Raw genomic sequence first — 24,364 nt, forward strand, 5'->3', positions numbered from 1 at the left:
GAGGCTCTGCGGAAGCTCCACACCTTGGGGGCAAAACTCCCCGAACGTCTTCACGATGCATTGCCTGCGACCCATCAGAAACATCGCAGAGCATCCAACAAGTACTTGGCCTCACCATTTTGATTTGAGGCGCTTGGACTCGAGCTCCAGGACGGCGTGGGGGCTCTTGTCGACATGGGCCGTCGACGACACTCGAATGATGAACCCACCGTCAATGGGGGACGACGGGAAACGAAGATGGGGAAGATCAAGCACAAAGTCGCAGCGTTCGGGCGACTGGACCGAAGCACACGTCTCGGGCGATGCAGTCATTTTGGCAACTGCACTCGCCAATGCAACCTGGACGAAATGGGACATGGCAACAGAAAGGTCTTTCTCAACGGTGTTGGCTGTCTCGACCCAATCCATGTCCTGCGACAAGATGCCCCAACGACTCTAAGAAGGCAAAGGTCTCAACTGCCTGACATGTGGACTTTACGTATTGTACAGCTTGTCGATCCACAGTGTGATTCAGCTGAGGAGTCGCGCCACGTTGCCGTGCGCCATCTTTGCCAATGATCTTTGCATGTCTTCAGCCCATGCATTGCTTGAACAATCACTGTCACATCGAGTCGACGTAACACGGTCAGGCACTGGGGGTCGACTCGATGGACAAGCCGTTGCTGTCACAGTGATCGAGTCAGGTGCCATCTCTCTACACTGCATCATCTACAATGGAAGGAGGAAACTCCTAACAACCAACATCGTTGCAACTCGACATGCGAAATTCAAACCCTGTCATGCATGTACGCCGGTGTTGTGGCGGAGGCCGCAGCTCGCTTGGCCTTCAAGGTCACGGTTGCGCATGCATGACGAGCATGGCGTGGCTGGTGGTCGCAGCAGCGACAAGGTGATGCGTACTCCTCGATTTAAACGTAGTGACGATACGATGATAACATTCGCGCGCATGGGCTGCTAGCTAAGTCTAGCTACGTGTGCCCTAAGGGGGGGGCACGGGCTACAGATGTGATCGCTTTCTTCCTTGTGTGAATGTGACGGCGGTCGTCTGGACTTGTTGGCGTCGTGGTGGTGGTGGAGAAGTTGTAACCGCCGGCGGTTTTCCGGGACTTGTGCCGAAGGAGTATCGGATGAACAGGTACGAGATCCTGGACCGGCTAGGGGATGGCGCGTATGGTGAAGTCCTGAAGGCACGCAACCTCAAGACGAACGAAGTCGTGGCCATCAAAAAGCTGAAGATGTTGTTCCCGACGTGGGAAGAATGTCTGCAGCTGCGCGAGCTCAAGTCGCTCAAGGTTCTTCGCCACGACAACATCATCCAGCTGAAAGAAGTCATCCGGGACAAAGCCGAACTGTACTTTGTGTTCGAGTACATGGAGACGAGCCTCTTCACATGGATGCGCAAGAACAACGCCAAGGAGCCGCAGGTTCGCGCGATCATGTCCCAGCTCTTCTCGGGCCTTGCCTACATGCACAAACACGGGTTCTTTCACCGTGACATCAAGCCGGAGAACTGTCTGTGCAGCAGTGGCATCGAAGTTCTCAAGGTTGCCGACCTCGGCCAGGCCCGGGAAATCCGATCGCGGCCGCCCTTCACGGATTATGTGTCGACGCGATGGTACCGTAGCCCGGAGCTCCTCCTTCGGTCGACGACGTACAACTCACCCATCGATCTCTGGGCCTGTGGTTGCATCATGGCCGAGCTCTACCTGGGCAAACCACTTTTTGCAGGGTCGTCCGAGGCGGACCAGATGTGCCGCATCTGCGCGATCCTTGGCACGCCTACCAAGGAGACTTGGCCGGAGGGGGTCACGATGGTGTCTCAAATGCAGTTCAAGTTCCCCAAGTGCAATCCAGTGCCCCTCAAGATGGCTATTCCGAACGCCAGTCCAGCTGCCATTCAACTCATGGTGGACTTACTCCAGTACGACTCGACCCGCCGTCCAACGGCCGCCCAGGCGCTGCAATATCGCTTTTTCATGCCCGTCACGGCACGGTCGGGGACGACAGCAGATGCCAAGCCATCTGCAGCAACCCTGATTGCCCCGTGCAAAGAAGACAAGAAGGGGGACTCTGCGGACGTTGCCCAGCGAAAGAAAACGTCCGCCACCACATTGTGGGGGGACAAGGACGTGGACAACGACTACAAGTGCAGAGTGAACCAGCCAACAGTCACGGCGACGGGATGTCTGCCGCTTCGAAAGCAACAAGTGAGCCCCAACACCCGCCGCAAAGCCCACATGGATGCCCCCAAGCGTGACCCCGAAGACGCCGACGATGTCGACGCTGGTGTCAACGACGCCATGCTCCAGGACTTGCTCGATGAAGTCATGTGCTAGCTAGATGTTGGTGTTGTGAGAGAGCCACATCACGTATGATCAAACACGAATGCAAACCAAGTCTGAGGGAATGGAAACACGGGAAGAGTCGTTACGTTCCCATCATTTAAGTTCACTCTACTCATCCTCGTCGGCTTCCGACCCGTCGTCGCTTTCTGCATCTTGGTCGTTTTCGTCCATGGGACCTAGCACATGCCCTTTGCCCGCCTGGTCGAGAATCGCACGCAACTTGGAAAGCCCGACGGACGAGATCATGTTGCTGTCCAACTGAAGGAGCTTCAGGGACGCCTTGTCCGCCACAGCCTTGGCGGCAGCCACGGCCCCACTCGCGGTAATTTCGTTCCCGTACAGACTGAGTTCCTCCAACGCGGCCGCCCAGGGCAAAGGACCGTGCAGTGCATCAGCCAAGACGGCTAATCCCTTGGACGTGACTTCGTTCTCATCCAAACGCAGCACCTTCAAGCCGACTTGACTGTCCAGCAGTCGTCCAGAGTTGCCGCCGCCGATCATGTTGATTAGACCTTGGTCTTCTAGCTCGTTGCCCGACAAGTCCAAGCTGTCCAGTTGAATTTGAGCCGACGCCAGGGCGGCCACAATCAATTTGGCACCTGCATCATGGTCAACAACGATTCATCGAGCAGTCTCGAGTCAAGCTTACCTTTAGAACCGAGAGACGCATCGCGGAGCTTCAGCACCTTGAGCTGTGTTTGCTTGGAAATGGCGGTCGCCAGCGCAACGGCACCTTCGTCGTCAAAGCTGCAGTCGCTCAGGTCTAGCGACGTGAGATGACGCAAGTGTTGGCCGATACTGAGAGCCAACTGCAAACTAGCGGCCGCGCCCGCTCGCGCACTGGCAAACCGGAACGACTTGAGATTTGGGCATCCCGACAACATGGCTGCAACAGCCAAGCAGCCGTCGTGCCCGCTCATGTTGTTGAAGAAGTGGAACGATTCCAACGACTTGGCGACGCCGGCTTGTTGGAGCACCACTTCCTGCGCGATCACGGCGGACGCGGCGGCCGAGATGCCATTGTTGCAGAACGACAAGTGCTTTAGAGTCGTTTGGGGAATGAGCACGTCAAAGCAGGCGCGGACGCCTTTTTCGCCCAACGCATTGTCACTCAGGTCAATTTCATCGAGGACGTGGCCGACCAACGACTTGCTGATGGTCGTGAGGACCACGAGGGCTTCGTCTTCGGGCCGGCCGGCGATGATGTCGGCCAAGTCGGCAACCTTAATCCCACGGATGTGACGCAAATAGTCGGCAATCACGGCCGCACCGGCGTGGGTGTAGCTCTTTCCACGCAGCGAAATCGTGTGGAATGTTGTGCGACCTTGAAATGGCGCGAGCAATTCCTTGGCCCGCGCCGCGTCCACGACTTCACGAACGGCGTCAAAGCGCAGGACATCTACACGACACCCACGCACATCGTTTAGGAGAATGACTCGACCAACAAATGTTCCAGCAGTAACTTGCCCAATGCCACTCGCGACAACGCATCCGCGAGCTCGTCGACTTTGTCGTCTTCTGCTTCCACTTCTTCGTCGCTCCAGTCGGCAATGTCGTCGTCGAAATCGTCATCGTCTTCCATGTTGTCCTCCAACGAACCAAGCACGCCCGATGGAAGGGCTGCTTGGATCTTGGCGACAGCGTCGTCCGAGAACATGTTTCCGTCCATCTCGACGGCCTTCAACTGCCGCTTCGTCGCCAGGGCCACCGCCAGGCGGTACCCGCCATTGCTCGACAGTTCGTTCGAGTTCGATTGAAACAACGTGAGGGCGGGCGCCACACTCTTCTTGTGCAATACACCAGCAAGGATCGCAGCACCACCCGATCCGATTTCGTTTTCTTCGATGCGCAGCTCATCCAGCAGCGGAAGCGTCTTCAGCAACGCCGCTAGAGCACCCATCGACTCCTCCGTCAAGTCGTTGCCTGACACATCCAACACACGCAATGACGTAACTCGATGCGCCACAAGGGCGTTCGCAATGGCAATCAAACCGTCGTCCCCAATGGAGGCATCGCGCAAATTCAGCACCTCCAACTTGGACTGTTTCGCCAGTGCCTCCGCCAACACCGTGGCTCCTTCCTCGCCAAACGTATTGTCGCTCAAGTCGACGCGCTTCAAGTTCGACAACACGGTCAGTGCTTGGGCAAATACACGGCACCCTTCACGTTGCGAGCGGGTGGTGGAGAATCGAAGATCTTCCAAGAGCGGAGTCGATGGAAACAACGTGGCCAGGGCCTTGGCGCCGCCGTCGCCGCTCATGTTGTTGTAAAAGTGAAACGTCTTCAGCTTTGTCGGGACGCTCGCGCCACGAAAGAGTAATACATCCGCAATAACCTGGGCTGATTCGGCAGAGAGACCGTTGTTGCACAAGTATAAGCGCTCGAGGTTGGCTTGGCGCTCCAACACCCCAAACGAAGCGCGGACACCCTTCTCACCAAGTGCGTTGTCGCTCAAGTTGATCTCAACAAATGAGTGACTCGACAACGACTCACACACGTGCTCCAACACCAAGAGGGCTTCGTCTTCAGGCCGACCGGCTATCATATCGGCCAAATCTGCCACGGTCAACCCTGCGGGAATAGTCTTGAGGAACTCAGCAAGCACTTGCGCTGCTTCCAAGGAGTAACTCTTGTTGCGAAGAGAGATGCGCGAGAACGCAGTTGAGCGAGAGTACGGCGACAAGAGGGCTGTTGCACGTGCTGCGTCCACAAATTCGCGGTCACCTGACAACACGAGCTCCATCATGGACGACAAGGAAAATGGCCATCGCTTCTCTTCAAAGCAATCCGGATAACACTGTCGACGGTTTTGTTTGATACAAAACACTAGTATAATGATGCTCTGCTTTGTATGCAGTCATGGCATCTGGCGTGCAATTTATATAGGTGACGGTTGAATATATTAAACATTCGACTATATACATTTTAAATTACAAGTAAAATGTATATTTTGATTTTATTATGACCATGATATCATTTAAAGCTTTGTCGCGCAACGTGGAAGAGGCACGTACTCCGGATAAAAGTGCCATCCCAACCATCCGTGGGGGATGCATCATCGACAAGGAGACACCCGTGCTGCCGCGGAGCCTGCCTGGCTGAAATGTGCCGTCTGCGGCCAATTGACTCCTGTCTCCATGTGCAACACGCTGCCTTATTCCATAAAGGCCAGGAGCTGGACGTGTCTTCCTTGCACATTGGGTGAGACGTACTCCGTCGCCTGGACTCACATCTCCACGATGGGTGCGTCGATTGCGGAAGCTGCGGCACTTCACCACGTGGATCGATCAAAACTGACTCGTTTGACTCGATGGCATCGGATCACGTCATCTCATCGAACGAAATCCATCTCAGCTGTGGCACCAAGCACATCCCCGTTGTACCAGCAAACACACCTGCAATATGCCGTTCAATTTGCGTTCGAGCATCGATGCGGATGCCGTCGTGCAGCACGTGCAACTGAAGTGCACTTCAAGTTACCCATGAACAGTATTCCACACGCAACAGTCTTCCAACACATGCAGCCGTTGCAGCGTCGTCGAGGCAAGCCGGGAGCCAAGCTCAAGCTGTCCGAGTTCGAGGAAGCTTTGGTTGCACAGCAATGGATCATGCAGCAGGAAGCCCATGGCGTGTACATGACGAAAACAGAGGCAGCGGACCAAATGATCGCCCAGCTCACGCGGCACAACCGGCCGAACCCTTTTGCAAACTGCCCCAACCACAGACCTAGCCAAGGATTCTGGAGGGGTTTTCTGAAACGCCACCCCGCCATTCAACTTCAAAGAGCACGAGATTCCCCTCGGCGCGCTGCTGCGACTCTGTCGCGTTCGTGAGTGCGTGGTTCATACAGCACTAGCCAAATCTCTCCCGATTTCCTCGACGTGGCCTACGTGCTTTCCGCAGAATATGACCACATATGTGGACGTAAGCTCTCGAACAATCGAAGCCCCTTGGTATTTGATCGGTGCTGGAAACTTCTGAAGCTCCAGACGTTCAAGACGACACGTCAAGACCGCAGTTTTGACAGGGATTGATGGGCAGTGGCAAGAACGAGTATTCGTTCCATATGCAGCGTAAATAAAATCCGCCGCGAGCGTTTGGTTGCCAAATAATTTCCAGAACAAGCTGGCAGCTTGAGCAAGACCATGAAAAGGCTCCGCCGCCGAAGAAAAACGAATGTTTCACGGCGTTCTTCTGGCGCGGTCCTTCCTCCCAACGGACTCCACAAAGGCGGTCGGCCAAAATATTGGTGACTACCACAAGGACTAGTTTGCGAACATCGTAAACTTGCACGAAGGTGCTTTCGACGGTTGATGTCAAGTCCCACATCGTCCACCTTGACCGACGCACACCATGACGTTCACGGGCGGCGATGCTTTGACAGACACGATGGAGGAACGGCGGGGACGTACAGCATGCACTACGTGCGACGAGGGAGACAGTTTATTAGGGCCACATCATGTCTAGCTGGAGTCGAGGATTGGGTTACCATAGTCACCTGGGCAGACCTCTTGCGCTCACCGGAAATGTGCAGAATCGAACAGCTAGCATGAGGAGCATCATTGTGCGAGCCGAGTCAACGGGACGTGGACTGTTTCGTAATAGATTGAATCGAGATGTCCGACCCACCGCAGACTGTTGAAGAGTCCCTTGGACGCCATCAGGTCGGACATGCCCACGCATGGCTGTGGTTTTGCTGAAGTGCAGCTGCCAAATGATGCAGCAGTGTCGGCTACGAGGCTTCGATTTCGGGCAGCGTGGAGGTGAGGAATGCTAACAGGGCCTTGGGGGAACTCCGTGCTGCGTCGACGATGATGCTGAGGCAACAACTACACCAAGCATACTCCACACGCAACTCGAACGACAGACGGCACCATGGCGTTTGAAGTGCCAGGACAGACGGACGCGACAGCAAGTTCGGCCGTTACGTTGGATCGGTTACGAATCGGTTGCCTCCCATGGACACTTCGCACGCAGCGGGTAGTCAAAGGCCAGTCGATGGAGCAATGGACTACCTGCCGTCGAATGTACTTGACCATGAACATAACGGTACCGCACTCCGCCAGAATTCCTTCATGGACCAGGGGTAACTTTGGCCGGCTGGCAGACGGTTACCGTCGTAGTGGGTTTCGACAAACGCTGCATACTAGCATACGCGGAAGCTGTTTGTTATAAAAAACACTTTTTTCACTGGGGACAGCAACCTGGCGCCAAGTCATCGACAGCACGCGACCGACGCAGTCCGTGGTGGCGTCGGGTCGGGTGTGAGTGTGTCCAGAGGTAAACAATCGATTTCCAGCCAGACTATCCATCGGATTTTCGCCCAGAAATTCCACGACCAATGGAATGGAGCATCGAGTGGCCAATAGGAAGTCGCGACGAAATGCCCAATGAAAGAACGGCAAGTCCAAAGGACCTGATTTGATTGGCTGATAGAGTGGCAGGGCATCCATTCAGATCATTTTCGTCAATCATGGCCGACAACCATCGCCATCGGTCGGGGCCGCTCAAGCAAAAGAACAAGAAGCACAAAGCTGGTCGCCATGACACCAAGACGTTCTTGACGAAGAAGAGCGGTGGCAAGGTCGAGCGCGCGGTGGTCAAACCGTCCAAAACGGCAGTCATGGGGACCAAGCAACAGCGCCTCCAAAAAGCCAAACAGTGGAAGCAAATGAAAAAGGAGGACGTGTGGAACCGCAACCGTCATGGTGGGTTGGAAGGCGCACCCAAAATTGTGGCCCTTGTTCCGCTCGGGCATTCGGCAGACTTGGCTGCGTTGCGCACGACCCTCGTCGAGTCGGCGACCACGGTCGAGTACTCGGACGATGCCAAGCAGATTGGTCGGTGCACGAATGCGTACTTTGCCACACACAAGCAAAAGCTGTCCATCCTGGAAAGTGGCCATGATCTCATTGGCATTCTTGACATGGCCAAGGTAGTCCAGTGCCTGGGACGTCGCTGCTCGATGCGTTTTGACAAATTTTGACCTGTGCATAGGTTGCGGACATCTTGGTGTTCGTGCTGCCCATGTTCCAAGGCCCTGATGCGTCTGTCGGCCCCGAAGGTGACGCCATTCTGTCGGCCCTCCGCGCGCAAGGTCTGGTCTCGACTGTTGGCGTCATTCAAGGGTTGGAAACTCTCCATGGCAAAGCCGAGTCCGACGCACGAAAGTATGGCCATCGTTTCTTCACGACTGAGTTTGGCGAGTCGATCAAGGTGGCCCAAGGCAACAGCACTGTGCAAGTGCAGCGCGCGGTCCTGACGGCGCAGCCAAAGCTTCTTCATTGGCGAGAAATCCGTTCGTACATGCACGCGATGGACGTAAAGTACGTGCCCGAAACGCAAGAAATGCACGTGTCGGGGTACATTCGTGGCCGTCCGTTGTCAGTACATCAGCTGCTACACCTCACGGACATCGGCACGTTTCAAATGAGCCACATCTTGAGCCAACCCACGGCTGAAAACGGCAATCAGCCCGTCATTTTGGCCACTGCAGACCCTACCAAGCGCGAAGACTTGCAATTCGAAGCGGAAGTTGACACGTTCGCTGCGGAACAGACGTGGCCCACGGAGGAAGAACTCAAGGAAGCTGCGGCCAGCCGTACCGAAGCCCAGTTTGTCAATGGCATGTCGAGCTACCAGGCCGCGTGGAACGTCGACGACGAAGATGGAGGCGATGCTGCCATGGATGAGGATCACGACGAAGACGACAATGACCTGCCTGATCAAGAGTTTTGCAAAGTTGGTGGCGACGGCACCGCGACGGAAGCCGATGACGATGACGACATGTCCCTTGCCGACGATGACGATGAAACCCGCAAGGCGCAACTCGAGGCGCTCCAGGCCGAGCACCAAATGTTCCCAGACGAAGTCGACGTCCCTGCCGACAGCCTCGGGAAAGATCGATTTGCGCGATACCGTGGCATGAAGAGTTTTCGCACGAGTCCGTGGGACCCAAAGGAATCGCTCCCGATGGACTACGCTCGACTGTTCCAGTTTGATTCGTTCACAGCGACCCAGAAACGCGTGCTGGACGAAGGCAAGGCCGCGGAAGACCTGTGGAAGCGCACTCAAGAAACTGTCCTCCATGGCGAGTACGTGGCCAGTGGCTCCTTTGTCACCCTCGTCCTCATCAACGTCCCCGCCGCTGCGGTGGCCGCCCGCGCGTCCATCAACCGCGTGTGTGTATTGAGCTCCCTTCTGCGCCACGAGAACCGGGCGTCCGTGCTCAACTTTTCGCTCCAGCGCCATGGTCCGTCCGCGGACATCCCGGTCAAATCGAAGGACCGCATGTCGTTCCATTGCGGCTTCCGGCGCTTTGACGGGTGTCCGATCTTTTCGGACCAGAACCTCAAAGCCGACAAGCACAAGTTTCAGCGGTTCCTTCCCACGAACGGATGGTCCGTCGCGTCGGTGTACGGCCCTGCCACGTTCCAGCCCGCGTCGGTCCTCGTAGTGTACCAGAACTCGCTGATCGCGTCGGGCACGCTTCTCAACGTCGACCCCGACCGCATCGTGCTCAAGCGCGTCGTCATCACGGGCACCCCCGTCCGCGTCAAGCGCCGAAAAGCCGTCATTCGGTACATGTTTCACTCGCCGGACGACGTGCGTTGGTTCAAGCCGGTCGAGTTGACAACTAAGCACGGCATGACCGGCCACATCAAGGAATCTCTCGGCACGCACGGCGATTTCAAGGCCATATTCAACAAACCGATCAAGAATCACGACACCGTGTGCCTGAACCTGTACAAGCGCGTGTACCCGAAGCGAGTCGTGACCGCCTAAGTTTATTCATCTTGACACACTCATTGTTTTGGAACAGTGCCGCGGCGGGAGGATATTCGATGCGTTAGTCCTCCAGTACGACGGACAGGTGCATACACCACTCGGAAACGTAGTTCGTTCAGACGCATGACGCTTGACAAGGTCCATCGCAAGCGGCATAACGCCTCGGCGGCAGGACAAGCATCGCAGTTTTGGGAAATTCTCGAATCCGGTTGAGACATAATATTATCCGGATTACTCGGGATAAACCCATCGGGTAATTAAACGACAAAGAAAGGAGAGTGGGCACTGGTCTCGATGGAGTCGACCACGGGAGACAGCACGGTGCAAAGCAGCCCCTCGATGCGTGAAGCGTCCACCTCGTCCGATGCCGCAACGTCGGGAGTTGTGCAAATGGCGATTGACGTGACGCAAGTCGCTCCTGCGGGAAATGCATCGTCCGTGATCGCCCTCAATGTGAAAACAGTCGACCAACGCCAGTTTCAGATCAACCTACTCGCGTCGTCGTCGGTGCCGCAGCTCAAGACCAAGATCGAGCATGAAACAGGTGTTGTCACGGATCGGCAACGGCTCATCTTTCGCGGGAAGGTACTGAAGAACGAAAACAACCTGGCGCACTACGCGTTGGAGAACGGGCACACCTTGCACCTGGTGATTCGACCAGCAGACGCGAGTCCTATGGCTGCAAGCAATACACCTTCTACAATCACCCCACCACCTCAAGGAAATCAAGGCAATGCATGGGCTGTGTCAGCTAATCCTTCGTCGAGCCCAACGCCGAACGTCCCTCGAAGTCATGAACCCCGGTCAAACGACGATCCCGACCCAACTTTGGTAAACCCAGACGTCAGTAACAACATTGGCGCCCCACGAGTAATGGCGACGTTCGAAGTTCCCGAAGGCGCTCACAGCGTTCCCCTTCTCCAATCCATCCTCTCGACCATCATGAACTCTGTCCAGGGCCTCGCAAACAACGAAGGAGCCCAACCGACAGCCCAAACGACAGCAGCAGCGTCTACAACCCTCAGCAGCCCGCAGGGTGCATCGCCGTCATCATCAATTGCAACACCTCGTTCAGTCCAAGTGGATTCGCTGCTGTCGGATCCACCAGTACGAAATTCCACGATGGAGCGTGTGCTCCAGCGTGTTCAAAGTAACTCTTCTCGCCAAGGGCGCAACGCACGGGTGGATGCGCTGCTCACCAGCTTGACCCGTTTGCTTTCGCGTCCAGGTTGGTCGTCCACGTTGTGTGTGATTCCTCATACCATCGATTAGACTCGGCATTTCCTTCTACCATCCATGACGTGACTCATCCAACATACGAAGAAGGCATTCAAGCCTTTCGAACTCAAGTTGAAACGCTGGTGTCGTTGATGACCCAGCTCCAACCGCGCTTCGACCGGCTTCCCGTTGCGTTGCAAGAATTGCACCACCGCAACGGCAACCGACCGTCGCAAATCGAGTTGGTGAATCCCATTTTTCGGACGATCGAGGGGCTGCAGTCGATGGGGGAGGTCGCCGTGTTGCTTGCACGTATATGTCGCCGTCTGCTCTTGAGACACAACAGCTCATCGACGGCCAGTCCATCGGTGGATTCAAGTCCCACAACTACGAACTGGGCACGACCCCCATCCGAGGCACCGCCGTCTACTGCGCTGTCGTCCTCTGGAGCTCACTCGTCGTCGCCGCCTAGTGCCCAAGGCAATCTCGGCGACTTTCTGGAACAACAACTTCGGCGCTCAGACTCCTTCAGTACCCTGCTGGCCGAGATGCGTCAGTTTGGCAATGTCACGACGTCCCCATCGACGTCGGGAGATGGCAACGGTATTGAATTCGAAGCGACGATCCCTATCTTGATTTACCCCACGCAACAAGGCGCTTTGCCGTCCCAGCCGCCGACTGGCCGTCGGTGGGACTTTGAATCGTTTGGACAGCATGTGGTTCAAACGTTGTCGGCCGTGGACCTGTTTGGTGTGCTCGCCGGCTCCCGCGACGCGTTGCTTCGTTTCGTCCAGCACGTCGGTGTCCAAATGATTGATGGAAACGCCTTGCCTTCGATGGCCCCAGGTACGAACCGCGACTGGAGCAACCAGATGATGTCTGCGTTCCGAGACTACGTGGACTCGCTGCCTCGCTTCAATCATCCCATGGTGCCGCCGTCGACAAATTTGATGGCGCGGATTGTGCAATCCATGTCGCCATTTGCTGCCGAACTCGTGGTTTTTTTTATTCGGGGAACGAATGTCGAACCGGCCAACGCAGCGTCGTTCCTCGACAGTTTCTGTACTTTTGTCGGGCACATGACTCGGCAAGTGGTGGCGGACATGCTTGCGCTCCTCTCGGTCCCGTCGGCACTCGAACGTGTCCTGGAAGACCTCCTGACTCACTTGGGCGTCGCCGTCACCACTGCGCGCTTTGTCGTGCAAGCATTTGTGACAGTGCCTGGTGTCCAGACCGCCATGGCATCCATCCCAAGCCAGCAGCATGCGTCGGCACGGCGACCGACCCCCGACCCCGAAGGCGACGGTCCAGCGCTGAAACGATCCCGGCAAGAGTAGTGGTAGGACAAATGAAACAAACTCCGTCTCGATATTGCCCAGACATCGCGTTGCAGATGATAATTTATTTTTATAGTCGTGAGAATGTGAGAATACGTTAAGGGGTGGTATGTAGCAGACGGTCACGCTTGAAAGGCAGCAGCATCGCACGCCATGTCGTCGTAGAGCCGTTCGAATTGGACGGCCGAGAACGGCGTAAACGTGGCGGCGTGCGTCCACAGACAGGTCGCAAGCTCGTCGCTCTGGACGCCGTCGCCGCCATCTGCCACCACGACTTGGTCGATGCCGGCGCCGATTTCGCAAATGTACTTGGCCACCTTTTCTAACACGACGTTGTCGTCCGACTGGCATTGGGCCCATGCGGCAATGCGCCGCACCTTCTTCAGCGTCGTTCGAATGTGTTTCAAGCGGTCCTTCGGCCCCCACTTTGCCTCAAGTTGCTCAGCCGAGAGCAGCGCGGGCACGGCCGTTTTCACGTCCTTCGCTTTCTTCGACGTCTTTTTCCCGCTGTCCTTTTTGGGCTTTGGGATGCGGAAGTCCTTGCCACCGTACCGTTGGCCAGAGACAGGAGTGGGATGGGTGTCGTTGTCGCTGGGGTCGCTGTCACTGCGCACTTCACCTTCCTCGTCTTCGCTGGCCGTCGCAGTCCGCGTGACCAGCTGCAGTTGCTTGCCGCCGAATCTGCTCTGGACATGTTCTCGTCGGATCGAGTCTGGATTTGGCTGCGGTGGGGGACTTGCCGACGGAGGTTCTTCTGCTTTTCGCTTGGCGCGCTCGGCGGCACGGTCCATCATGGTGGACCCCCCACCGTTCAGTACCTTGACATTGGATGGAGCAGGCAGTTTTTTCAGCAAATTTTCGGCGCGGGTCTTCAGTCGACTGCCTTTCAGCGCTCGCTGTTTTTCCAGTGGCAGCAAATTGTCCGACAGAATTTCTTCCCACGCACTAAACCTACCCGTAGTTTGCACCATTAGCGGCCGACACGAACGATTGAGCAAGCACAGGCCATCCAACACGTGATCATACCCATGAATATAAACACCAACGAGCAACGCGCGGTCCTTCTCGACGTTCCATCCATTTTCATCTTCAGCGCTCTTCCAAATCGGCATTTGGTCGATGCCAAAGTCGGACAAGGTCGATGCTGACGGCGACGTTGCCAGCACGTGCGGCGCCACTCTGAATCGAGAACATTACCCGTCCGTTAACGTTCAGGCACTTCAAAAGAATTCGACAGGACGTACCCGGGCTTGAATTTGGCAGCAGCCATCGCCCGCTGCACCGCGACGCGGAGCTTGAGGTTCTCGTACAGACGGTCGATAAACTGGTTCGGCTTGATATCGACGTCCGCGAACTTGACGTTCTCCACCTTTTGTGCCATCGCTGTGTCGCATTGGACAATGATTTCCTTGGCAATCGAAGCCAGCGTATCTTCCGTCACCTTCAAGTGAAACGACAGCTTCGCACGCACCAAGAAACTGGGTTGCTTGTACTCGTCGCAGAACGTGGACTGGTGCTCGCGGTACAAGTTGCCGTCCATGAGGTCGCCATACCGCTGCAGTGCTTTGACGATCGTGCGAACAACTTTCGAATTCGATCGTGGATCTGCCAGACGAGTCCCATGAGGACGTGAGACGAGAACATTCCAAGCCTACCTTCGATGAGATCTGTCTGGGTCGGCGACGTCTCGGGGGGCGTCGTCTGGCTACTGGACATGGACGCAATCGCTGAGCGGCTGATGTTTGTGACCACGGATGTCGTCGGCTGCGACTTAGTCGACGCTGTGGTCTTCGCAATAGTTTTTGCACGGGAACCGGTCCCACGACCTGCCAACTTTGACTCCAATCGACCTTTTACCGTCTTGGTGTTGCCCTTTGGCTTGACTGACATGTCGAGGGATGGAATTGCAGATGACTCAGCCAAGGGAGGATGCGCAGGCGACACGGTGGACGGCGTGGGTCGTCTCGGCACAACTCGATTGGCGCTCGCATTATTTGCAGCAGCCGCGCCTCTCTTGATGCGAAGGTCAGACTGAATTTGCTCGATGGTGCGTCGGTCTCGCTTTTGCGTGTTGAGTGCCATGAGGCCGGTTGTGGTGGATTCCTTCAGCCGAGCCGCGGCGCGAGTCGGATTCGGGTCGAATGGCTTGCATGGACTCTCTTTCTCTTCGTTGGTCAGTGGAAGGGACTGGTTGTTCGAGTTGTCTTCTTTGGCCGTGTCGTTGTCCGAATCCGAATCCGACGACGACGACGACGAGCTGTCCCCGCTGGACGAACTGTCGTCGCTATTATCAGAGCTATTGCTACCATCCGAGCTATCCTTCCTGATTTTGTCAGGCGAAGAGGTAGCCATCAAAGCTGCCGGGTCCTCTCGTGATCAAGAGCGAGTGGTGTCGATGTCGCACACCCCGCCGGTCCTCACGCACGTGTGTGGCAACCAGGCTGTTCCAAAATTATGAGGTCGTTTCGAACGTTTATGCGGATACGGATAATGGATCGACACCAACATCAAATGCGCCGCAATCGCCGCTCAGAATCCTCGCCGGACTAGACGAGCTTGAATACGCCACAGCATTCCACATGCCGATGGCATCGAAGCTTCAACAAGCCCTGGCCTGATGACGGGAAGCGGGCGCATGATACCCTTGCAGGAGGATGCAACGGATGACCCTTGCATTCAAATAAAATATTCGACGTCGGCGCCACGTCGTTCACTGAGGTCGTCCAGAACTGGTTCATCCAACGTATCGGCGAGATGCCACTCGTCCCGATTGTCCAAGGTGCCGTAAAGAGCCTTCTCTAGCTCGGTCTGAACGTGGAGTTCCCCCAATCGCTTCTCGGTTTCGAGTACACATTCCATCATCGCGTCGAGGTTGCGCTTGTACCCGTTGAGAAAGTGGCGCGCGGCCTTGCGCCGAACTTCGACGATCAGGTTCTTCTCCGTAAACGTCGGTCGCACGATAAAGTCGCCGTTCACGCGGCCATCCAGCACGATTTCTGTCCCAATGTGCTTGTAAAATTTCTTGGCTTGGCCAAAGCAGTCGGTGGTCACGGTTTGTACCATTCCGACAACGATGTCCCCTTCGTTGACCAGGCGGAACGCCAGCGGGATCTCGCGGTTGTAGAATCGGGCAAACGTGTGCGTCCCGACGCGGGGACTGCCAAAGTTGTACATGATCACGCGATGGCCAAACGTCAGCTTGATGTCGAGAGATGCCAGAGTCGCGAGCGCCCCGCCAAGCGAATGCCCCGTGCAGTAGATTTGAACGTGCGTGTCTGCCGACAGGCCATGCAGACTGTACTCGACGAGGAGCGTCGTCAACACGTCGTGGACCTGTTTCTGGACGGTCAAGTAGGCGTTGTAAAAACCGCGGTGCGCATACACCGCCGTCGTCGCGTTGGATTGCGTTGTCGACTTCCACGGCACTTCTTCAAGGGCGTACTGCACATCGGTCTTGACGTTGGCTGTACTGGCAGTCCCGCGGAACGCAAAGATGATTTTCCGGTCGCTTTGGAGCACCAAGCAGTTGGTATCCGTGGCTTCATCGTGAATATACGCAACCTCGCGCAAGTTGTCTCGAAAGAGCGCGGCGGCACTGACGTACTCCGACTCGGCGTGCGTCGGGCAGCCCGCTTCGTCGATGTCTGTGGGTTGGCACAGCAACGGACGGTCGTACGCGTGGCGCGAGCAGTTGAACAGGAGGCATGCTGTTTCGATGCAGAATATGTGATGCGGTGCCGAGATCGGCTTTGCACGGAAGGCAGGCATGCGGCGAAGAGGCGTGTTGTTCACAGGCGGGCGGAAGAAAACGTCCCGTGGACGCAAAGGCGTGGGCTCGATTGCAATCGACGGCGACGATTCGACAGCAGCACCAGCAACAGGTGACAAGCCAGTGGGAGTCGACGCAAATTGCCGCTTTTCCCGAATCACGTACCCGCGCGGTACTTGGCCGCGCTGCGGCTTGCGTGGCGGGTAGAACGCAATGACCCCCATGCTGATGAGCATCGAGAACGAGACTTCGGACACAGTCGTGGACGTGCGAAGCGCAGTTGGTTTGAACGTCGACACCTGGGCATATGCGCTGAAGAAGACCAAATTGATGAGCAGTACAGCCAAAATCGAGTACGTCACGAGGGTCAGGTATCGAAAGTTGAGCGACAAATACCGCGTTTCGCTGTACCGTTGGCGATTCAGCACTTGGTTCACGTGGACGACAACTCCCACCAGCGCCGTGACCCCCACGACGACAAGACCGAGATCCATCGATGCCATCCACTGATCGATGTTGACTGTGACCTCAAACGACGCTTCCAACGCCAACGAAACCGAGAGGCGGACGGCCAAGAGAACAAACACAATGAAGAGCTTTGACGCGACAAAGCGCGGGCCGAGAGCAGCCACGGACGCGCCGTTCTTGAACTGTTTGTTGTCTTTGCGGTACGCGTCGATGATGGTGAGGAGCGAGCCGAGCACGATCACGTACACGAGGGTTTCCCACACGTTGCGAAAGACAAAGTAGGCGTCGGCGGGTGGGCCAAAGAATGGCAGCGCGACCGTGATCATGAATGGATTGTTCTCAATGGCGAGCGCGGTCAGAATCATGACAAACAGCTTGCGTTCCAAACTCAGGTGGTACACCCACCGGCGCGGGATGGGCACGTCCAGCGCGGTCGGGTGGCGCCGGACGTAGTGCACATTGATCGAGTACACGAAATGCACGAGCAGCGCCATGTTGAAGCAACCGAGGATGCACTGGATGGCGAGGCCTGTCATTTCGTACGGGTTTTCCAACACTTCGACGTGCAACGAGTAGGCGGGAAAAGTGGCGCGCTCGAGGGTGCTTTCGGACGTGTCAAAGTCCATCTCCACGATGTACCGCCTGCTCCTCAGGTCGTACATGGACGCGCCAAACCGTTTGATGTTGATGCCAACGAGTGGAATCGTCGAGCACGATACGTCTTGGCACTTGTTGTCGACGCACGAGCATGTTGTGACGAGCTTGTTTTCGTAGTCGGACACGAGCGGTTTCGACGCGCCGTCCGCGTACACACTGAGGCGGTAATTTCCCAGCACGTACGCGCCGGGGGTTTGTTTCTGGGTTGTGTTTTCCAAGTTCATTTCGATGCGGAGGACGTCGGGGGTCTTTGGAAACTCGTCCGACGTGAACGAGAGTCGGTGTTGGGTTCCATTCGATCCGTCCAACACGACCCAGTCAAATTCGGTGCACTCGGCCTCGTTCACGGAACAGTTCAAGTACGCCAAGTCCCCCGGTTGCAACCGCGCGTACGTTGACTTGAGCTGCAGCGGGTACACAGCGAGCAGCAGCGACGCCAACACGATGCCGCCCATGAGGAGGAAAATCAGAGGCAGCGCAGCTACAGATAGTCAGCATGAGGACAACGAGGGAAGTTTCCAACCTCGATGCATGGTCTCCAGGTACGTTTGCGGATTCATTCGGACGATGAAGGCACCGTTGGTTGCTCCCGCGGTCAACTTGGTCAAGTCGCAATACCTACGGTGGAAACTCTCAGCACGGACGTGCCGGCAAGTCGATGCCATCCAAACCTCTTCAGGACATCTTCTTTGCTCTGGTGACCATGGTCGATCGATTCTTCTGGGATCACACTCGGATTCCCCATGACGGTCGTGGGCGCTTCAGAATGCAACATGTATCCGCTGCCTTCCTCTGCGAGAATCGGGTCCAGGGAGCTCGGTTTCGACTCGGATCGCAACCGAACGTGAGAAAGGAAGGACGGTTTTCGGAACGAAGAATGCTCGGTCACCGCAACGTAGGACGTGGCGGCGCTGTTGCGGCGTTGGGTGCTTCGACCCCGACGAAGCAGCATCCGATCGACGACATGTTGCTGCTGTACTTGCTCTACGAGACCATCGCCCCGGATTTCTACCTGATCGATCTCTTTGGTCGAGGAATCGTCGGCCAGCCGATTCTGCTTGCGGACGCTCACCACGTGGTATATAAAGATCCCAATGGGAAAACCAAAGATGAGAAGCATTCCGAACACGTTGAGAGCCGTGCCAAATGCTATTACACATGTCAAAACGCGATCATCGACGCAAGATCTCAAGACACCCGTCAATGTCGTACCTGACAGACGACACCGCCCCTGACACACATTGGTACCGTTGGTAAAGTACGCTTCGCACATGTAGTTCGTGTCGCACTCGGAAATGTACTCCCAGCATTCGCATCGATCGATGGCGCATCCGAGCTCGGTACTATCTGAAATGAAGCTCCCTCCGCACGTATTCGCTCGCCAGTCCACTGGCTACACGACCATATCGTGAGGAAGGACTCAACTCGCTGCGTATGAACAACGAACCAGCTTGACGTCGGCGCTACTACAGCAATGCGCCGCGAAGGCGATGACAACCGGGACGACGCGCCTCCACCCCATCGCGCCCTGTCGTAAAAGTGTCGAAGTGAGCACTTTTGAACTTGATTTCATTCGATCGTAGTGGAACTTCGATTTCACGACGTTCGAGACGTCCCATACCACGTTCTTCTCATCATCGACTACCGTTTTAAACGTTTGGCGAAATGTACGATTCCATTACCAACCTGGACGAGGCGAACCAGGGAGGAATCCACAATTATCCTTGGATGCTCGCAAGCATCCCCGATTTGCTTTGACGGCGTGCGCAGCTCATGATCTCATCGCGCAGCTTATCTCACATAGGACTCAAATTGAAATGTTACATCGGTTCAGGCAGGGGGCGTGCTGACCACATCGCCACGGTTGCCAACGAGCCGAGTGAACACCGCCGCGTACGTGTTGTTTGCGTTGCCCCAGCAATTTGTACGGTCGCAACCTGCGTGCAGCACACGCTGCAAGTTTACCCCTAAAGATATGCACCCATTCAAGGGTGAGGCTTTGAATTTCACTGTGGTGCCCCACGCATTGTTGACAAGTTCTAGTCGACCCGAAATGGGGCAGAAAAGGCCGTAGTGGGATATATAACGGGTGGTGCGTGGCTCCCATGCCATGCATCGCCCGACGCTGCAGATTTTCACAATAGAATATGAATAGCGAGGGCGGTGCAGCGACCGATACGGTGATTTGGACTGCGAACGCTAGTGTCGACCGGGCGACGATGAAATTGTCCACATCCCACTGTCGATATCGCGCACGTTCGGCACTTCGAAATTCGGCGTATTATCCGGATGTTTTACAGCGCCGGATACGTAAGAAACGATGCCAGCAGGCGGCATGCAAGGACAACCGAATGCGCCGACGCCGCCGCCGCCACCACGCAGCGTACGGTTTGCATATTCAGAGGAAGTGATTCCCCCCCATACACCAACTGAAAAGGAAGACTGCGCCTCGGATCGAACACAAACCCCTGCTCCCCTCCAACGTGAATCAGGGTATAGCTTGGCGTAGCCTCATGCACGCCTCTCACGCGATACATGCAGGAATGGGCTGCTTGGGCTCAAGATTCGGAACTTCGGGCCAATGACAATCAAACAAAACTACCAGGGTATGGGAGGAACGGGTAGCGCGGTCTGGCACGCGGCCGAAGCAATGCTCCAGCTCATGAAAAACCCTGCGTACATCTCGATGCTCCATGGCCGAAAAGTCTCACCTTCCCTGCCTGAAACCTCCTTGTGCGTCGAAACTCACTTGTTCATGCTCGTAGGTGCTCGAGCTTGGTGCGGGCACTGGTATGAATTCCATTGCCGCGGCCTTGTTGAATGCGACTGTCGTGGCCACCGATAAAGACCCCGACGCACTCGCGCTGATTCAAACCAACCTCGACGCGAATCAGCACCTTCTACCCAGGTCTCGCTGCTGTTTCGATGACGCTTCGTTTATCTCATAGTTGTGTGATTTGTCACCGAAGTCGACCGCCCATCCGCTCGCTTGTGTGGGGCAACCAAGAGAGCATCCAGGCCATCAAGGACGAGTTTGGGCTTTTTGACGTGATTCTTGGCAGTGATTTGCTCTTTGAAGCCCTTCAAGGAGAGCTTTTGGTCACTATCTACGAGCTGTGCGCGATCGATGGCGTCGCCATTTTGACCCACTCGCCGCGAGACCCCCGTCGTGAGCGGTTGCTTCTCCAGAGCTTCGAGTCCTACTTTACCATGTCCGAGGTATCTCCGCTGGTTTCCATATCCCCAATTCACAACGCTGTGTCGCTGTTTCACAGCACATCGTGTCTGGCACGCCAGTTGTTTGCACGACGCTGAAGCGCAAAGTCAAGTATTATTGAGCAAAACACTCGGCTAATCGCGCATCCACGTCATCCCAATCGTCTGTGTAACGTGGCCAACGATAGCGAGTATTGCATGCAGAGCCAGCAATGCATTGACCACACTGAGAGAAGGGCGAGAGCACCAGTCTATTCCCGAGCCCATCATTCAATACGAGCACACCACGGCGATTTGTTGCGTTCGATGTTTCCCTTCTCGTATGCATGCAGCGTATGCACTCCAACGACACTACTTCATGCAGCATCGGTGTCCCGCTCTTGCTCGCACGACACTAGGCGCGCTGGTATCGCATCCACACGATATATCCCGTCGTGGGAGCGTGTGTGTTGTCTTGAGAGGTGTGGTTCGCCCGACTATGTAGATACATGCAACGAACAGCATCCAACGAATAACGTGGTGTATGGATTGCGGGGCCTTGGCAATGGCCACGCAGCTTGTCCGGGGGCCAGATGGAGCCACGGACGGCACTTGGCTTCATGCCAAAGTTGCACCGAGCTGCAGGCGACGATGACGAATCCTTCCCAATGTGGTCGGATCATCCGGCGAAAATGGAAACCTTCCCAAGATACGGGGAGGGAGAATGCATTCATGTAGTTTTTTAGCAGATTTCGCTCACAATGTGTTTGTAAACTCAAATTTTACTCAATTTCAAGCACGTTTTCGCCAAAAGAGGCGAAGATCGCCGGTCGTACGATATATCCGTCGTATGAGCTGGCTTTCTCGGTCGTGCCATGGCTTCGCCCGCCTGCGACCCAAAAAATGCAACAGCACAAGGCAACATAGTACAACACAATCTACCATGCACATTGGACGAGCTGTCCGTTCGCTGGCGCTGGCGGCGACTAGCGTCCTAAGCGAGCCCTCTCTGCTAGATCCCTTCGATGTGGTTGTGGTTGGTAGTGGACCAGGTGGCCTCGTGGCAGCGGAGTACCTGTCGCGTGACCCGACCGTGTCTGTGTTGGTACTGGAAGCTGGCATTGCGACCGTCGCCGCGAGTGGCGGCGTCGATGTGTCGGATGAAGCTGCAGGTACTGGCTTCACCCGGTTTGACATTCCTGGTCAATACACGTCCGTGGCGTTCACGCCCGACCCGACGCACAAGTATCACCCCGAGTGGATTGCGTCGCCACAGACATTGTACATTGGCAAAGGCATTGGCGGGTCGTCGTCGTTGAATGGGATGCTGTACTTCGTACCCCCCGACGCGTATGCAAAGGAGGCCAACTGGCCCAATTCCGTCGCGGAAATCAACGCCGGCTTCACCGAGATCCAGAAGCTGTTCTCGACCACAGAAATCCCATCCACCGACAACAAACGGTACCTCCAAGAAGCGTACACAATCCTGGCCGCGGCGCTTGGGTCCAATGGCTACAAAGAAGTGCCATCTCTCAACGATAGCCGCAACAGCAAGGCCAAAACGTACGGGCATCCGCCATTTGCAATCAAGGACGGGCTGCGAGACTGCCCAGCCAAGACATTTCACGGGCTCGTGGCCAAAGGTCGCCCCAACTACCGCCTTGTCACGAACGCACGCGTCAACCACGTTCGTCATGTCAACGGAAAAGCGACTTCTGTCTCGTACACGGTCCAAGGCGCTGCAGCCACCGTGACGTTGTCTGCACGAGGGGTCGTGATGCTGGCAGCAGGGGCTTTGAGTACACCCCACGTGCTCATTCAAAGCGGCATCGGCCCCAAGTCGCAGCTCGAACTTGTAGCAGGGAAAGCGCAGTTTCCAGCTGTGTCGGCCGATCCGTCGTCGTGGGTGGTCAACGAGAACGTGGGGCACCACTTGTTTGACACGACGGAAGTGCTGCTCACTGTCAGCCATCCAAACATGACATCGTTCAAGCACACGGCTCCTGGTGCCGCCGTGCTGGCCCAATACTTTGACCAGAAACGAAGTGGTCCGTACGCTGCCCCGGACCCCGTCTTTGTCGCGTACGACACCGCCACGGGAGCTGACGGCTTCGAGTACCAATTCCAAGTGACTGGATTTTGTCATGGCATGAGCGGCGATGCCCCAAACCATCTCGGCGTGGCGATATACCTGAACAATCCAAAGTCCCGCGACCAGGCGGGATTTCAACCGGATGGCACGTGGCACGGCGACGTGAACAAGAGCTTGTACTTTAGCTCGGCGGGGGATGGGGCGGCGCTGGCGGCGTATGTAGAAAAGGTCGTGGCGATGCTGGAAGGTCAAGGAGCCAGCCGCGTGAACCCTGCCAAGGCCGATGTCGTGCCAGATTGGGTGGCCAAGAACAAAATCGGCACCAACCATTATGGCGGAAGCTGCTATGCATCTGGTGACGCCACCGATAAGAACCGATGCGCAGATGCGTCGCTCAGGGTTGTCGGCACGACGAACGTGTTCGTTGCAGACGCCAGTGTGATGAAGGAAGGCACGGTGAACCCGTATGCATTTATCATGTACGCCGGGTACCAAGCCGGAGTTAACGTCAAGGCTGCGTTGGCGAATACCGGCGCGGTTCCGTCGAAGTCGCCGTCCCCGCTTGGCGGACAGCCAACGACCACTATGCAGCCAAATGCATCTCCAACACCTTCGTTTGTCGGCGTGACTGTGTTGACTGTAGTGTGTGCTGTCGCGGGGCAATGCCTCCAGTCGTGATAACATAATACAGCTTCGTATGATGGCGTTATGGTCGGATTAAATAGGTTGGCTGGGGTCGCTCGGGTTGGATGGGGCTGTTGGCAGGCGCTGGCGCTTCCTCCCCGCGGCTTCTTGGCGCATCTTCACCATCGCGTGCAACGCGTACTGGAGGTCGCCGACTTGTCTTTGCAGGGCCAACATGTCGGTTCGAATGGATTTCAAATCTTGACGAATGATGTCTGTGTCGGTGAGGGGCCGCTTACGCCTTGCATTCTGTGCCGTGCGCATCGGGCGAGTATTCATGCTGGACAGCACCGTTCTTTTCGTGCGGCAACTCGTCGAATTGTCAAGTGGCTCGGCGCCGGCTCGCTCGCCCGACGTCAAGATCGAATGTGTTCCAATGTGGGTGCCGCACGGCTTGGAACAACCCGAACAGTGGGACGGCGAGGAAAACCTCCATCTTCTTATATTCCCACTGCGACAAGGACGATTCGCATACCATCTCCAGTTGAACTTGTATACCAATCGCATGCGTTATGGAAACCTGTGAAATTGAATACGTCCATGTCGGGGGATTGCTACACACACATTCATCGCGGCAAACAAGATTTGGGGCGGCCGTCAACGTGTCGGGGCCGAGCGGGCGCCGGCTCCCCCCGCTGGGGCGCATTCCGTTTGCTACATGCAGCATGAACCTGACGTCGCATCCACGCTGATCGCGTCGCTGAGGTCAGCCGACGTGGCTGACCACGGGGTGGTGTCGGTCGGTCGAAATGTTCAATTGTAGTCTTTGGCATTCTTCAGCACAGAGACAATTCAGCGCTTGCAGGGATTG

The 24,364-nt window shown here is 56.1% G+C and overlaps 10 protein-coding genes across 12 annotated transcripts; 5 read left to right on the forward strand and 5 right to left on the reverse strand.

Moving 5' to 3' along the window:
- Positions 1–1,111: 1,111 nt before the first annotated feature.
- On the reverse strand, positions 1,112–5,093 carry H310_06389 (hypothetical protein; the record flags this gene model as incomplete). The annotated part of the gene is made up of 3 exons (XM_008871439.1): positions 1,112–2,944; positions 2,995–3,744; positions 3,813–5,093. Coding segments are annotated over 3 exons (2,522 nt in total), but the record flags the coding sequence as incomplete, so codon positions are not given.
- H310_06390 (CMGC/RCK/MAK protein kinase) lies at positions 1,128–2,336 on the forward strand (the record flags this gene model as incomplete). Its single annotated transcript, XM_008871440.1, has 1 exon — positions 1,128–2,336. One exon carries the CDS (start codon positions 1,128–1,130, stop codon positions 2,334–2,336), a length of 1,209 nt encoding a protein of 402 aa, XP_008869662.1.
- A 286-nt stretch (positions 5,094–5,379) lies between the features above and the next one.
- H310_06391 lies at positions 5,380–7,266 on the reverse strand. Of its 2 annotated transcripts, XM_008871442.1 has the most exons (3): positions 6,975–7,266; positions 6,835–6,889; positions 5,380–6,765 (listed from the first exon to the last, which is right to left on the reverse strand). In XM_008871442.1, the coding sequence occupies exon 3, from the start codon at positions 6,115–6,117 to the stop codon at positions 5,755–5,757; it is 363 nt and encodes a 120-aa protein (XP_008869664.1). In that variant the 5' UTR covers positions 6,118–6,765; positions 6,835–6,889; positions 6,975–7,266; the 3' UTR covers positions 5,380–5,754. The 2 variants fall into 2 exon arrangements, with proteins under 2 accessions (XP_008869664.1, XP_008869663.1); XM_008871441.1 differs by having other exon boundaries at positions 6,835–7,266.
- A 539-nt stretch (positions 7,267–7,805) lies between these two features.
- H310_06392 (hypothetical protein) lies at positions 7,806–10,166 on the forward strand. The gene is made up of 2 exons (XM_008871443.1): positions 7,806–8,280; positions 8,343–10,166. The coding sequence occupies exons 1-2, from the start codon at positions 7,819–7,821 to the stop codon at positions 10,128–10,130; spliced, it is 2,250 nt and encodes a 749-aa protein (XP_008869665.1). The 5' UTR covers positions 7,806–7,818; the 3' UTR covers positions 10,131–10,166.
- A 226-nt stretch (positions 10,167–10,392) lies between these two features.
- H310_06393 (hypothetical protein) lies at positions 10,393–15,129 on the reverse strand. The gene is made up of 4 exons (XM_008871444.1): positions 14,344–15,129; positions 13,933–14,293; positions 13,715–13,867; positions 10,393–13,639 (listed from the first exon to the last, which is right to left on the reverse strand). Exons 1-4 carry the CDS (start codon positions 15,038–15,040, stop codon positions 12,811–12,813), a joined length of 2,040 nt encoding a protein of 679 aa, XP_008869666.1. The 5' UTR covers positions 15,041–15,129; the 3' UTR covers positions 10,393–12,810.
- Positions 10,402–12,770, forward strand: H310_06394 (hypothetical protein). The gene is made up of 2 exons (XM_008871445.1): positions 10,402–11,361; positions 11,406–12,770. Exons 1-2 carry the CDS (start codon positions 10,428–10,430, stop codon positions 12,686–12,688), a joined length of 2,217 nt encoding a protein of 738 aa, XP_008869667.1. The 5' UTR covers positions 10,402–10,427; the 3' UTR covers positions 12,689–12,770.
- Positions 15,130–15,309: 180 nt separating the features above from the next.
- H310_06395 (hypothetical protein) lies at positions 15,310–19,122 on the reverse strand. The gene is made up of 5 exons (XM_008871446.1): positions 19,030–19,122; positions 18,795–18,975; positions 18,254–18,731; positions 18,106–18,200; positions 15,310–18,063 (listed from the first exon to the last, which is right to left on the reverse strand). The coding sequence occupies exons 1-5, from the start codon at positions 19,102–19,104 to the stop codon at positions 15,365–15,367; spliced, it is 3,528 nt and encodes a 1,175-aa protein (XP_008869668.1). The 5' UTR covers positions 19,105–19,122; the 3' UTR covers positions 15,310–15,364.
- Positions 19,123–19,901: 779 nt separating this feature from the next.
- Positions 19,902–21,105, forward strand: H310_06396 (the record flags this gene model as incomplete). Of its 2 annotated transcripts, XM_008871448.1 has the most annotated exons (5): positions 19,902–20,075; positions 20,124–20,286; positions 20,348–20,490; positions 20,552–20,801; positions 20,858–21,105. In XM_008871448.1, coding segments are annotated over 5 exons (793 nt in total), but the record flags the coding sequence as incomplete, so codon positions are not given. The 2 variants fall into 2 exon arrangements, with proteins under 2 accessions (XP_008869670.1, XP_008869669.1); XM_008871447.1 differs by having other exon boundaries at positions 20,552–21,105.
- A 570-nt stretch (positions 21,106–21,675) lies between these two features.
- H310_06397 (hypothetical protein) lies at positions 21,676–23,950 on the forward strand. The gene has a single exon (XM_008871449.1). It carries the CDS (start codon positions 21,721–21,723, stop codon positions 23,545–23,547), a length of 1,827 nt encoding a protein of 608 aa, XP_008869671.1. The 5' UTR covers positions 21,676–21,720; the 3' UTR covers positions 23,548–23,950.
- On the reverse strand, positions 23,587–23,989 carry H310_06398 (hypothetical protein; the record flags this gene model as incomplete). Its single annotated transcript, XM_008871450.1, has 2 exons — positions 23,587–23,802; positions 23,945–23,989. The coding sequence occupies 2 exons, from the start codon at positions 23,987–23,989 to the stop codon at positions 23,587–23,589; spliced, it is 261 nt and encodes an 86-aa protein (XP_008869672.1).
- Between the last annotated feature and the right edge of the window lie 375 nt (positions 23,990–24,364).

The sequence above is a fragment of the Aphanomyces invadans genome (genome assembly GCF_000520115.1).
Source record: "Aphanomyces invadans strain NJM9701 unplaced genomic scaffold supercont1.11, whole genome shotgun sequence".
Taxonomy (NCBI): domain Eukaryota; phylum Oomycota; class Saprolegniomycetes; order Saprolegniales; family Verrucalvaceae; genus Aphanomyces; species Aphanomyces invadans.